The sequence below is a fragment of the Schistocerca piceifrons genome, chromosome 3 (genome assembly GCF_021461385.2).
Source record: "Schistocerca piceifrons isolate TAMUIC-IGC-003096 chromosome 3, iqSchPice1.1, whole genome shotgun sequence".
NCBI lineage: Eukaryota > Metazoa > Arthropoda > Insecta > Orthoptera > Acrididae > Schistocerca > Schistocerca piceifrons.
The window spans coordinates 843,303,810-843,317,103 of record NC_060140.1 but is presented as its reverse complement, the minus strand read 5'-3'; the positions used below and the strand labels follow the sequence as shown (position 1 = coordinate 843,317,103).

The 13,294-nt window shown below is 39.3% G+C and overlaps 1 protein-coding gene across 1 annotated transcript in view; it reads right to left on the bottom strand.

Moving 5' to 3' along the window:
• The window catches only part of LOC124787793 (U3 small nucleolar RNA-associated protein 6 homolog), a 119,129-nt gene that overhangs the window by 27,739 nt on the left and 78,096 nt on the right, over nt 1–13,294 (bottom strand). The window contains exon 8 of the mRNA XM_047254714.1: nt 10,501–10,696. Within this exon, the coding sequence (XP_047110670.1) occupies nt 10,501–10,696 (196 nt within the window). The remainder of the gene's footprint in view (nt 1–10,500; nt 10,697–13,294) is intronic.

The window sequence follows — 13,294 nt, the reverse complement described above, 5'->3', positions numbered from 1 at the left end:
ATGTCTATTACTCTCTGCAAACAGCCTTATGTTAAGGAAAAGTTAAAAAACTTGAAAGCAGTTTTCTTATGGCGACTGTCAGCAAATGATAAAGTTGAATTACTGTTTTGGTCACCCTTCCATTTGTAGCAATTTCCATAAGACACATATTCCTTCGTGAAACAACAACCAATGATTGGTTACATATTATCCATGACTACCGAATGCAGTGGCAGTTCTCCAACTACATAGAAATCATCGATGGCACATGTATCGTAATGCAGTTGTACATATACTGCCATACATTTTTTGTGCAGTGGAGGCTTTTCTGCTGACTTCAAATATCATGTGACCATTCTCAGGCATTTTAAAGAGTGCAGTAACATGATATGAAACTATTTTTAGTTACTGTTTGTGTCGGAGAAAGCAGGTTAATCAAAAAATAAATACATCATTTTGGCAACCAAATATGGAATCGGCAATTCCATTATAACGCCCAAAGTGGTAACTGTCAAACCAATAATGACTGGTCCTTCATAACTACTTGCAAGATGGGGATCAATGAGACTTCATGGATATTGAAGACTATTCACATAATTTTCCAGTGGAATCTTCGCGATATTTGTAGATTATGAAAGAGTTCAAGTCCTTTTTTTTACGTGAATAAGTGATTAACTTGCAGTTAATTGAGTATCTGACTGGCATCTGCGTTTCCTCTCATGTGATTGCACTATAACTTCACTTATGAGACATAAGCTGATTTTCACGTTAAAAAAAATTTTTCTTCACAATTTTCATGTTCTTTGCGTTAATTGGTGTGGAGCACAATTAATCTTGTGTCATAAGCTGCAGATATTTTACCAATAACTGATTTAAAGTCGGATTACAACTGTGTGCCCGACCAAGACTCGAACTCGGGACCTTTGCCTTTCGCGGGCAAGTGCTCTACCATCTGAGCTACCGAAGATGTCTCAAGGTAAAAGGTGAAACACGTCTTGAGCAATTAAAGTACATTGCAGCATGATAAGCGTTTGTTACTTATAAAAAGAAATAATCAATAGCTGCAGATACTTAGCGAATTACATACCAGCAAATTAGCTTCAGTTTAACTTCTGTAGATCAATATAGAATACTGTAAATATTAATATGTTCCATGTCACTGTAACTCTCATTTCAGATGCTATTAAACGCCATTTAAAAAAATCATCAATCCATTATGAGAAACTGTAGTTACTTTCACATCTCTATAGATAAATAAATTTTGCATGCTTATCATGCGACGAAATACATGACACTTTACGAGCTATCATTTTCAAAAAACCACATTTTGATTTCTTCAACCATTCATGAAATTTGGGGCTGATACAACCACATGATTTCCGACAAGCAAGGCAAAGTATTGGTCAGGCAGAATGTTGGCTAAATTTCTTATGCAGTAATGAATACCTAAAATGAACTATATGCTAAGTCCAGGCGTGCATTTTTACCTCTGCACACTCAATAAAATTCGTGTAATTGTTTACATAAAAGTGAGACAGAAAGCAACCACAACGAATAACAAAAAGAAATTCAGTTCTTCATCGAGCAAAGGTATCGGCCTGTAAGATGCAGAAGAATCAATTTTTTTCACCATATAGTTTCCTTGAAATTGGATGATAAGTACTTCATAGCTGCGGCGGGGGAGGAAGAGGGGAAAGGAAGGGGAGGATAGGAATCCACGACATAGACGCTAGGGAGGGAGCTCTTTCCCAAATGGCTCACACCACAGACAGAACATTTAGAAGAGGTGGTCAAGCCCCAAAGGGTGGGCCAAAATTGCTTTAGGATGAAAGAGAGAAGGCAAGAGGAACAATACAGCATGGAATACATGAAGCCAGGTGGCTAGCCAGGTTGACATAAGTGATAAGACAGAGAGTGGAAAGAGGGGGCAGCTGGGTAGGAGCAAGGATGGGGAGGAAGAGGCATTGGGAAAGAAAAGCAGCTAGGGAAGGACGAACTGGGCTGCAATAGTTCAGGGCCTTGTGTGCACCACGCATGAACTCACAAAAGAACCATGAGGCCCCTGGAGTGTATACTCCTTAGAGATCACTATTAGGTGCAATGCAGTTGTGGAAAAGAAACAGAAAATGCCCTGAAGGATTATTGGTGTCAGGATTGCAACAAACTACCAATTAAAAAACTGGAGAGTGGATACTGGTAGACACAATGGAACATCACTGATAGGGGTGACATGTTTACTCTCTTCTCAAGTAATTGGCGAGAGTTGAAAATACACAATAGCTATCATGCACCCTTCAGTATTGAGGCATATGCCTGTAAGTACTCAAGCTATCTGTCTATTCTAGAGATTTGCCTATGGACTTGGACACACTGGATATTGTTGCTGGACTTGACAGCACTCCTGTTCTTGCAACTCTTTATTTCACTTATATCGAACGACTCTAGCTCAAGCAGATAGATGTCTTTGTGGTATCATTCAACCCACAGATACCAAATGCCAGGTATCTATTCATAATTCATAGGGTGGCACCAGACATTCTTAGTACCACAGCCAGAGGCAGTCACACACAACACGCCATTGCCAACTGACGGCCGCCCCACAGACACTCCTTCCTCAGCTTATGCAGGCAGCGCTGCTTCCGAAGTGGATAAGATAACCACTAGCTAGCATTGTGCACCCTTCAGTATTGTGAAAAATGCCTGCAAGTACTCAAGCCTCTCTGCCTGTTCCACAGTGGATTAAAGACTTGACTATGGACTTGGACGCAATGGGTATTATTACTGGACCTGCCAGGACTCATGTACTTGCAGCCCTTGTAGTTAAGTAAATGATTTTCATGTGCCTGTTGTGTCTCTCATTCTCTGCTTTCTGCCTTTAGAACCTGTGAATCGCTACAGGATACGACAACATTGACATCAAGGCTGGTGCTCCATTTGCCTGTTATTTGGCTGATCTGTGCACTTCTCAGACAGCAACACTACGGCAAAAAAGATAGTGAGTGTTTCTTACAGATTCTTGGACAAACACTGTGCTTGACCATCAAACTGCATTTATACTAACTTTTTTTGTGTATCAGAACATTCTGACCTTTCTACGATGCAAATCCAAACAAGTCTATTAATGTCACTCGCAACACCCTAAGCAGCACCACAACATGCACCGCCTGTCTGTGTTAAACAGTTCTGGACATTCAACACGTAGCAGGAAAACTGGTTTGAATACTAAGCTAAGCTTGACATATGCTTCACTGCACATCATATTCAAGGTATGAACAGAAAACCCTACTTTTTGGCAACAGCAGGCGTCACAGTTTACAGACTGACATAGAAACCTTTACACACTGCCTGCCCCAAAAGTGTAGGCTATGAGGACTTAATCACTGCAGTAGATAGGTACTTTGATGAACAAAGTCAATGTGGTAGCTGTTTGTTAAAAGTTTTTTTGATCATGTAGACAACTTTCCCAAACTTACAGACAACACGTAGCCAATTTACAAGGTCTGATGAGGCATTTTAATACGAGGGCTATCCACAAAGTATATTACGTTTTGGAATTAAAAATAAATAAAGTATTGGAATTTTTTTTAAATATATACAGATGAAAGCCACACTTAAATACTACTTTTCTACATATTTGCCATTTAAATTAAGGCACTTATCGTAGCGATGGACGAGTTTGGAAATTCCTTCGTCGTAAAATTCGGCCGCCTGCGCCTTCAACCACATGGTTACCTCTTCTTGAAGCTGTGCGTCGTCATCAAAACGCTGCATAGCCAACCACTTCTTCATTGCTGGGAATAAGTGGAAGTCGCTCGGTGCCAGGTTGGGACTGTACGGCGGATGAGGAAACAACTCCCACTTAAAAGATTCGAGAACTTCACGAGTGGCATTTGCTGTGTGGGCCTGGGCGTTGTCGTGAATCAGCAAGATCTTTGAGCCCAACTTTCCCCTGCGCTTGTTTTGTATTGCTCTTCTGAGGTTGTGCAGAGTTTGGCAGTACCTTTGAGAGTTTATTGTAGTGCCTCTTTCCAGGAAATCCACAAAAATCACACCTTTTCTGTCCCAAAAGACAAGTCATTACGTGGCTGAAGGCGCAGGCGGCCGAATTTTACGACGAAGGAATTTCCAAGCTTGTCCATCGCTACAATAAGTGCCTTAATTTAAATGCCAACTATGTAGAAAAGTAGTATTTAAGTGTGGCTTTCATCTGTATATAATAAAAAAAATTTCCAATACTTTATTTATTTTTAATTCCAAAATGTAATGTACTTTGTGGATAGCCCTCATACTATGTGTTTAATGTGGTAGATATTACAGCGATACAATGATTCAAGAGGCTATCCCCAGAATGTCTCCAAGTCTAGAATCGGAGGAAAATATATTTAAGTATCCGGACCCAAGTTTGAAGCAAGTGTTAGAATTAATCGAGTCACAGGACTCGTATGATAGTGCTGCACTAGAGTTTGACTTTCCTCACATTTTGTGGTGCAAAGTAGGGTCAATACCAAACAGGTCATGCACCCAGTTCATGCACCGTGTAATTCCAAATCACATGCAGGGTAGCGTCGTAGACAACATCATTAGCATGCTAGGTAGATGGTGTGCGGCATTTAAATCTTGCCCTCAGTTATACACATCACACAAGTGGCAGGCGTGCCTCTGTTGTGACGCACAGTGTTTTCAGTGCGGCAAGCATGGATGTGTAAAATCAGAGTATTTGCAAAAGTAAAAGTCACACAAGCAATCTGTTCCTTACTCCAAGAATCAGTCTATGAACATCAATGTTGTACTTTAAAAGCCTTGTAGTGCTAGTCACGGTGTCAAGTCAAGTGTCAAAATCAGTTGAAATAGTCTCAGAACTGTTCTCGTATTCAGCATCAAGCAAACAAACTTTGTCACTTTGGTGATTGCTAATTGCAATGAACACATGCTGTTAGATACGGGAGCTTCAGTGACTATTTTGAACAGACTCACATACGAACTAATGGGAAAGCCTAAATGGTACACGCCACAGACACACACTCAGCTTATAACAGCCAGTTTTTGATGTTTGCAGCCTGCCTGGCACTTTTTGCACTGTTACAAAGACAGTTTCATTCACAGAGTTGTGTTCAAAAGACAGTCAAAACCTTTTTGATATTTATTCTTTGATCTTCTACAGCTCCACATTCAGTACACTGTACTTTCTGCAAATTTTTCTGTTCCTCAGCACACTATTTGAAAATTCTGTGCAGAAATCAGTAAAGCCTAGGCAAAACAAACAATTCTGAGGCTCATATTACAATGAAAGAAAATGCATGATCTTGATTTTATTCAGCAAGACACATCCCTCAGGCACCTAGAGATCAAGAGGTTTAACATTTATTAACCTGGTAGGACATAGGCATAACCGCTCCAGTAGAGGCCAGTCAGTGGAAATCTCTTGTATTCACCAGGAAACCATCTGGTCGATTTAAGATAGTATGCTGATTTCAAGTCATCAGTGAATCCTCAAAACAGTGATCGATTCATTTGCATTACCATGACCTGATGAACTGTTGGCTAAGCTAGAAGCCAGTTGCTTCTTTTCTAAAGTAAATTTATGGGACACATATCAGCAGTCTACAGTGGACGAGCAATCTCAAATTTTTTTGTGGTCAACACCCACATGAAGTTATTCAAGTTTTTATTTTTGCCCTTCAGCTGTGCTTCAGCATCTGCAATTTTTCAGCAATATCTTTAACAGCTGACTGCTACTATACCTTCATATACAAATTATTTAGGTGCTGTGGTTTCAAGTCATGCTACTGAGGAATATCTTTCTAACCTGAAAAGCTTATTTCACGTTCTCTCTGCTGCTGGTCTCTACTGCAACAAAGACAAGTGTTCATTTTCTTTTTTCAGGCAGCGACTGAGTACTTAGGCCATGTAATCAACACTCAGGGAATCCTCCCTTTGCAGTCTCTTTTAACTGCAATCCGTGACCTATCACCTTGCAACGCAAGTGAATTTCAAGCAGCACTAGGAAAACTCATTTACTACATTTGTTTCATTCCAAACACAGTGCAAATTGCAGTTCCATTGCATAGGTTACACAAGAAAAATGTTAATTTTGTATGGACTTGGGAGTGTCAAACAACTTTTCAGAAAATTGAAGGAAGATTTGTTGAGTGACAGTTGTTTAATGTATTTTGATTCCATTCAGTCAGTCATGATAGCGATCAAGGCATCCTCGTATGGGATCAGTACAGTGCTTTCGCACAGAGTTGGACCTATGAACAGATTGACTGCTTTTGCATCAAGCTCTTGGCCACGGTCCAGTGAATTTATTTCCAGGTACAAAAGGAAGTGCTAGCTATTAACTACGGTGTGACAAAATTCCAAGAATATGTATATGGGAGAAAGTTTTACTTGGTGACAGACCACAAGCCACCAATGTTGTCTTTCATTCCTTTCAGACCATTCCCACCATGAACAGCACTGAAGCTGCAACACAGGTCTTTGATTCTGTCAAATTATCTGCATGAAATCATGTACAGACCGACAGCCAAACAGTCCAATGCAAACACCCTCTCTCATTTACCATCTGGCATGATACAGTGTTTGATGAATCTGAACTCTTGTTTCCATACTGATGTGCAAGACTATAAAATTCTCAATGGCTTCCCCCTCAATCATTGTTGTATTGTTCAAGCAGATCCCAACTGCACTGGGTCAAAATGAAATTTTATTATTTGAAGTGTTGTCAGGGTAGTCAGTTTTGTCTTGACATATTGGTGTAGTGGCCCCATTATAGATAAGATGTATTAAATTTGTGTTTAATGTTAGTATTATGTTGCTCATATGTGCCTTTTCAAACCATATGTTCTAGTGTACCAATGCTGATGTGGGGCCAAAATTCATATCTGAGCGGCAAAGAAGCTACCTACAGTGCACAGACAGTGCAAGGAGTTTGAGCGGCAAAGACTACTTTGATAGCAGTCAGCCACGAGAAGTAGAGCTGAATGCCATATAAAAATTGAGTAATTGTTAAAAGTAATAACACCACTCTACATCCGTTTGTTAAATGGTTCCTAAATGGTTTAACATGGGATTAAGTCAGTCGGGTTTGAACTATTCTTGAGGAACAGTCAACATAGAAGAGCTTGGTTGATCTAAATAGTTCACGAAATTTTTATTAGTGTTCCAGTTCCATAAACTTATTTATGGTTTAGTGTTGCAATAATTATTTAGTGTAGGAATTTGCTACACTCTGACAGAATCTACAGTTCAATGTGGAGAGCTATAGAATATGCAAACACTGAGAGAATTGTTCGGTATCTTATTGGTGTAAGAAAGTAATTTATTTTCGCTTTCAGTAATAGGAATTAGAGATGATTGGTATATTGCTAGCACTAACAAATTTTGGAATGCAATAGTTGATTGGTTGTATATTACAGCATTAATTTTTCCCACTCATTGACAATACCTTCGTTCAAAGGTTCATTACTAATTAGTCAGAAGCATTTGCTCATACACGTCAAGGCTTTACTACTACTTACCAGTTCTGTGTGTGTGTGTGTGTGTGTGTGTGTGTGTGTGTGTGTGTGTGTGTGTGTGTGGTAATGGTGGCACATAGGTTTCTAAAATCAAGTGTGATATAATGTTATCAGGAAGCAATTTCTAAGCTGATACCACAAGGTATTCTAGTCAGTTCATTCATCTTAAAGACTGAAGATACACAGAGAAAAATTCTTAACGATTTATTTGGAAGAGAAGTAAATAAATGCATAGGAAAGACATTAATTTTATTACATAAAACAAAACAGAAACAATTTATAGCAGGAAAATATTATACTGCTGACTGAGCAACCAGTTACATCTCCGGATCTTAATTTATCGACCAATATAATTTATGAAAATTTAGGTTTCCTTAAAAAACTTGTAATGCAAGTAATTAGTTATCTATACAATATACCAGATAGTACCAAAGCGTCACACATAGAAAGTGATCACTAGTTCTGGAATCAGTTGTAAGAATTATTCTGATTCCAAGTCATTTTAACGCAAGCAATGATGATCCAAATGAATGAAATGTGAAGGTAGAGACACCTTCTGATTACCATTATTTAAGAAGGCATAGTTATTAAAAAGATAGTTTATATATGGAAATTTACTGAGATTCATAATATTCGTTAGACAACTGTAAATTTTGAGATTTATATTGTGCTAATACCACAGGTGCAGTGCACATAGCCTTGTTAATCCGTATCATATGTACTGCAGGTGTAGTATAGGGTATTCAAAGTCTCTCCGCAGTGCCGTATGAGTGTTAGCTGCTCGAGCCATATGATTGTTTGCCTGCCTGGGTGTTTCAACGAAATGATCAACGCACAACGATACTGCAGTGATTTTCTGTACCCATTCATAGGAGAACTTGTGTTAAGTGAAATAATGAACAGTTATTTTCAACAAGATGGCGTTTCAATGTCACTGCTTGCTGATGTTTTTGGTGATTGCATAATTTCACAGGGACTTTGGCCTCCACGACTGCCTGATCTAACACCACCTAACTTTTTCTTCTGGGGTGCAGCGAAAGCAACTGTCTATACAAACTGTCCAAAATCCATTGATGAATTGAAAACTGTGATATCCTCTTTCACTGCTTCTGTTACAGGAGAAATGTTACAGCTTGTGTTTGGAAACAAGATTAGACGAATTGAGTTGTGTATTCAACAACAGGGGGGACACTTTCAACATTTAATGTGAAAATTTGTAAGTAAAAATGAATATTCAATAAATTAATAACTTGTATTTTACTGAGTTTCATTTTGGTATATTCAGTGCAGCATATGGCAATCACAGCAAACAATCATACAGCACTGTGGAGAGACTTTTCGAACACCCCGTAGAAAGGAAGCAGGATACAGCAGTGAGGGTGAAAGTGAAGTGATTCATGTTGAAATTCGGCATGTGGCGCTCATCCCCCATGTCCTTTTTAACACTCCTAACACCCTTACCTACAAAGCTACCAACCCGCAGGAAAAAAAAAAAAAATTCAGTGCTGTTCCCAAATGTAGAACAAGCTAGGAACTTGAGCTTACATAGCCATCAACACTATATTAGTGTTATAACAATAGCAGCTACGGCATATCCTTAAGGTAAAATATGACAAACAAGTTGCATAACATCCCTCAGTCAGAAGTAAGAACAGCCTGAGAAGGGCAGCACAGGCCTGTGCCACACCCACAGGACTGCATAGCAGTGGAAATAGTCTGATAATGGAGGAAACCAGTTGTGGGTTTTATACTCTATATATATTCCACGGCCAGAAACATCCGAGACCGCAGCTGTGGCCACAACCTTATCTCTTCCTACTTTTAAATCCTTCCCTGGAAGCAAATTGAAATACTGTTGTGAAACAGAGTAACTTTCCTAATGTTTCCATTCAAAAGTAACATTACCATATACATTAGACATTACATATTTTATTAAATGAAATAGTAACAGGCTGCATAATACAGAGATAGAGCTATTATTATCCTAATTATTGCTGTAAATTCATATTACTCTGTAAATTTGATGTCATGATTGATTGTACATGACATTTTTGAAATAAAGATAGTACATTTATCTCCTATTGATTAAATGTACAACATGTTGTACTATTCGTAGTATCTAGTTGGTAGAGCATAAAGTGCTTGCAGTACGTAGAGAATAAAGTAATTGAGGCCTCAAGCTCTGCTAGTCTTTGTCCCATACCTGTCAATCCTCTTACAAGCTCCCACTTGAGTCCTATACACACCTGCTGTCATTCCAGCACAGCTGCATAATCCTTTCACCATGAGGTCATTACTGCTCCATCACCTCAACAGGACTGACTGCCAGGGGTCCAGTTGCCAATAGATGGGCCGAGAGTCGAACTGAGACCTTCTTAACCACTGAGCCACTGTGGCACCTACCAGTGGCAGACGCCTGGCTAGGGTTTGCTCCCTGGATGTCTACACCACATCACCTACCACGGCTGGGGCAGGCTGCCGCTGCCACTGCCACTGCCACTGCCACTGCCACTGCCACTGCCCCCCCCCCCCCCCTCACCCCTTGGGTGGCCATACCAGTCTGCTGCAACGGCACCTTGCCCAGCGCTGTCAGGAATGTTTACCATACGAAATCCCTCATGCTCAGACCACGTCAAGTGTCATGGCTACTGACAACTTCAAGGGAACACAAAGCTTTACTGCGAAGGTCTGGGAGATCAACACCTGAGTTTGCTACGCCACATGACCAGGGCTTGGTCAGGCATTTATCTGTTGCTCTAAACTTTTGTGACTATAAACAGTTTCCAAGGAGGTCATCTGTACCGCAGCAGCCACCCACTCCTCCAGCAGACTCCTGTAGCCTCTGTCAACCCAATGGATACACAATTGGAGATGCACAATGGGAAAATTGAAGGTGAAGCCAATGACCCAAAGAAGGCTTCTTCCACCCCCCTGTAATGGCCAATGCACCCTGTGTAGCTATAAAATGTAATATAAAGAAGGGCATGATATATTGAGTACTCACCCACATAAGATAGTATTTTGTCTGCATTCTTCCAGCACTGTGTGCACCCTGGTAAGCATTACGCAGCATTTTCCGCTTGAAAGTCGGTAAAGGAGTCGCCTCCTGAGCGAGTTCCTGCATTGTTTCTATGTACAGAGACCACATACGCTCTGTCGGCAGTTGTTTTACGGCAGCATCATACACGGCGACACAACGTCTGCAAAGCAGTGGGAAATGATATTTTATACAAACAATGATCTTGTACCAATTTAAACAATAAATGTGTGTGGGAACACACAAAAATGTGAACAGTTGACTAAAAAGTATTTTTTCCAAGAAGTTCAAAACTTCATGTTCATCGATTTTGGGAAAATATTTTCGCTAAATTGTATGAAACTGGTCAGACTGTTACTTTGTTTATTTTTATTTTCTATTTATTTCTTTTTTTTAAATGAGTCATCAGGCTTTCAACTAGTTTGATGCAGGCACCATGAATTCCTCATGCGACACAAATATTTGTTGGATATGTTCCAATCTCTGTCTTCTCCTACAATTTTTACCACCACAGCAACCTCTAGTATCATGGAAGTTACTCCCCAATGTCTTAACACATATCCTGCCCCTTACTCTTGTTAGTGTTCTTTTCTTTATTGACTATGCAGAGAACCTCCTCATTCCTTACCTTATCAGTGCCTTAATTTTCTACATTATTCTGCAGCACCACATCTCCATGCTTTCTTTCTCTTCTTTCCCTGTTTTCTCCTTCTAACTGATGTCAACACAAGAGATTTGTTAAGTTAAAGGGACTGTAACACATACTGAAGCAACTGAGACAGTCAATTCCTTTCATATCTCCTGCAATTTTTTGGAAATTTAAAAAATTCAGCATTAAGAAAACACTGTCCTGCAGAAAGAGATTAAACATGATACTATGTATTCCATTCCAACATATAGTGGAGCTCCAGTCTTCTGAAACCCATATTAGATTGCACGCACAGTAACTGAATACTGCGGGAAAAAAAAAAAAAAAAAAAACGTACACGAAAATCCATAAACTTATTCCACTGCCTAAATCAGCGGACCAGTTCTTCGCAAATGGTTGCAAAACAAGACAGTCATTGTTGAGTTTGTGCTGATTATCACCATTTACACGTGTACACTCTCGCATATCTAAGCAATTTCGCACACTGATAAAGTCAACTTAATCCTTTATGGCAAGAAGATATTTTCAAATACAGACCTCTTAAAAACCTATTTCCAAAATCTGTCTAAGGAAGAAGACATGTAGAAAATGGCAGTTATCACTCTATTAGGCCTTTATGAATTTAATTTCATGCCACTTGGATTAATGAATGCACCAAGCACTTTTCAAACATTTATTAAGAAAGTACAGCAAGGATTAGATTTCTGTTTTGCCTACATAGATAGGACCCTGATTGCATTTAGTATTTTGAAAGAAGAACACTTAAAACATCTAAACACACTTTTTGAACATCTTTATAATCAGGGTTGAAGAGAGAAACAACCATTGTAAAGACACTTTGTCCAGAAACTGCGCAACAATTGCGAGCATTTCTTAGCACACTTAACTTCTATTGGCACCATAAAGAACGTGCTGCACAAAAGCAAGCTCTTCTGAAGGAAAGTAAGAAGAATGACAAAACAAAAATCAACTGGACCTTCGAGACAACAGAACAGTTTGAGAAAAGCAAGGAAAATCTAGCCCAAGCCATACTGATAACTTGCTCAAGTTTTTTTTTTTTTTTTTGTGGACGCATCAACTTCACAGCAAGAGGAATACTACAACAGAAACATAATGGAATTTGAAAGTTCGGTGGTTTCTTTTGAGAAAAGTTTTCTTTAGTCCAGAAGTACTTCTCAATTTAAGACAGAATTTCTAGGTATTTATATATAATGTGATTGGATAGATAAAAAATCTACTCACCAAGTGTTGGCAGGAGAACACACATATAAAGTTAATAAAGTTTGCAAGCTTTCGGAGCCAGTGGCTCCTCCTCCTGGCAGAAGTATTGACAGGGAACAAAGGGTGCCAAAGGAAAAGGACTGCTAAGATTTAGGGAAAGGGGAGGGTCCAAAAGTTGCCCAGAACCCTGGGTCAAGGGAGACTTACTGGATAAGACGAGAAGGAAATCTCGTCCGACGCAGCCCCTTCTCATTCTGTCTGGTACATCTCCCCTGATTTGGGTTCTAGGTGACTTTTCCTTACTCTACCCCTTTTCCTAGATCTCTCTAGTCCTATTTCTTCACCCCTCTTCCTTCCTCTTCAACCCTTCTGCAAGAAGAAGGTGCCACTGGCTCTGAAAGATTGCCAACTTTAATGTCTTCATTGTATATAAGCTCTGCCTTTTATGCAAAAACACTGAAGAAAAAGAGAAAAGAAAGGAAGAATGAAGGAAATAAACTATGTTTTAGCATAAAAGATGGAATCTATATCCAATAATTTAACTGCAAACGCGGAAAGAAAGACTGCACACACGGAAAGAAAGACAAGAGCTGCAGATCCAAAAGAGGAATATTTAACAACTTTATATGTGTGTTCTGCCACTGCTTGGTGAGTAGATTTGTTATCTATCCAATTACATCACATTTTCAAAAATTGATCGTTTTCATTGATATATTTATTTATTTACTAATTTCAAATACCTGCTCAAAGGAAGAACATTTTCTATCTACATAGATAATGCCCAACAAATTTATGCATTCAAACAGAAGAATGAGAAAGCTTCATCACCGCAACTTCATTACCACCAGTATATTTCTCAACTCACAACTGATTTGTATCAGATGTCTGGCA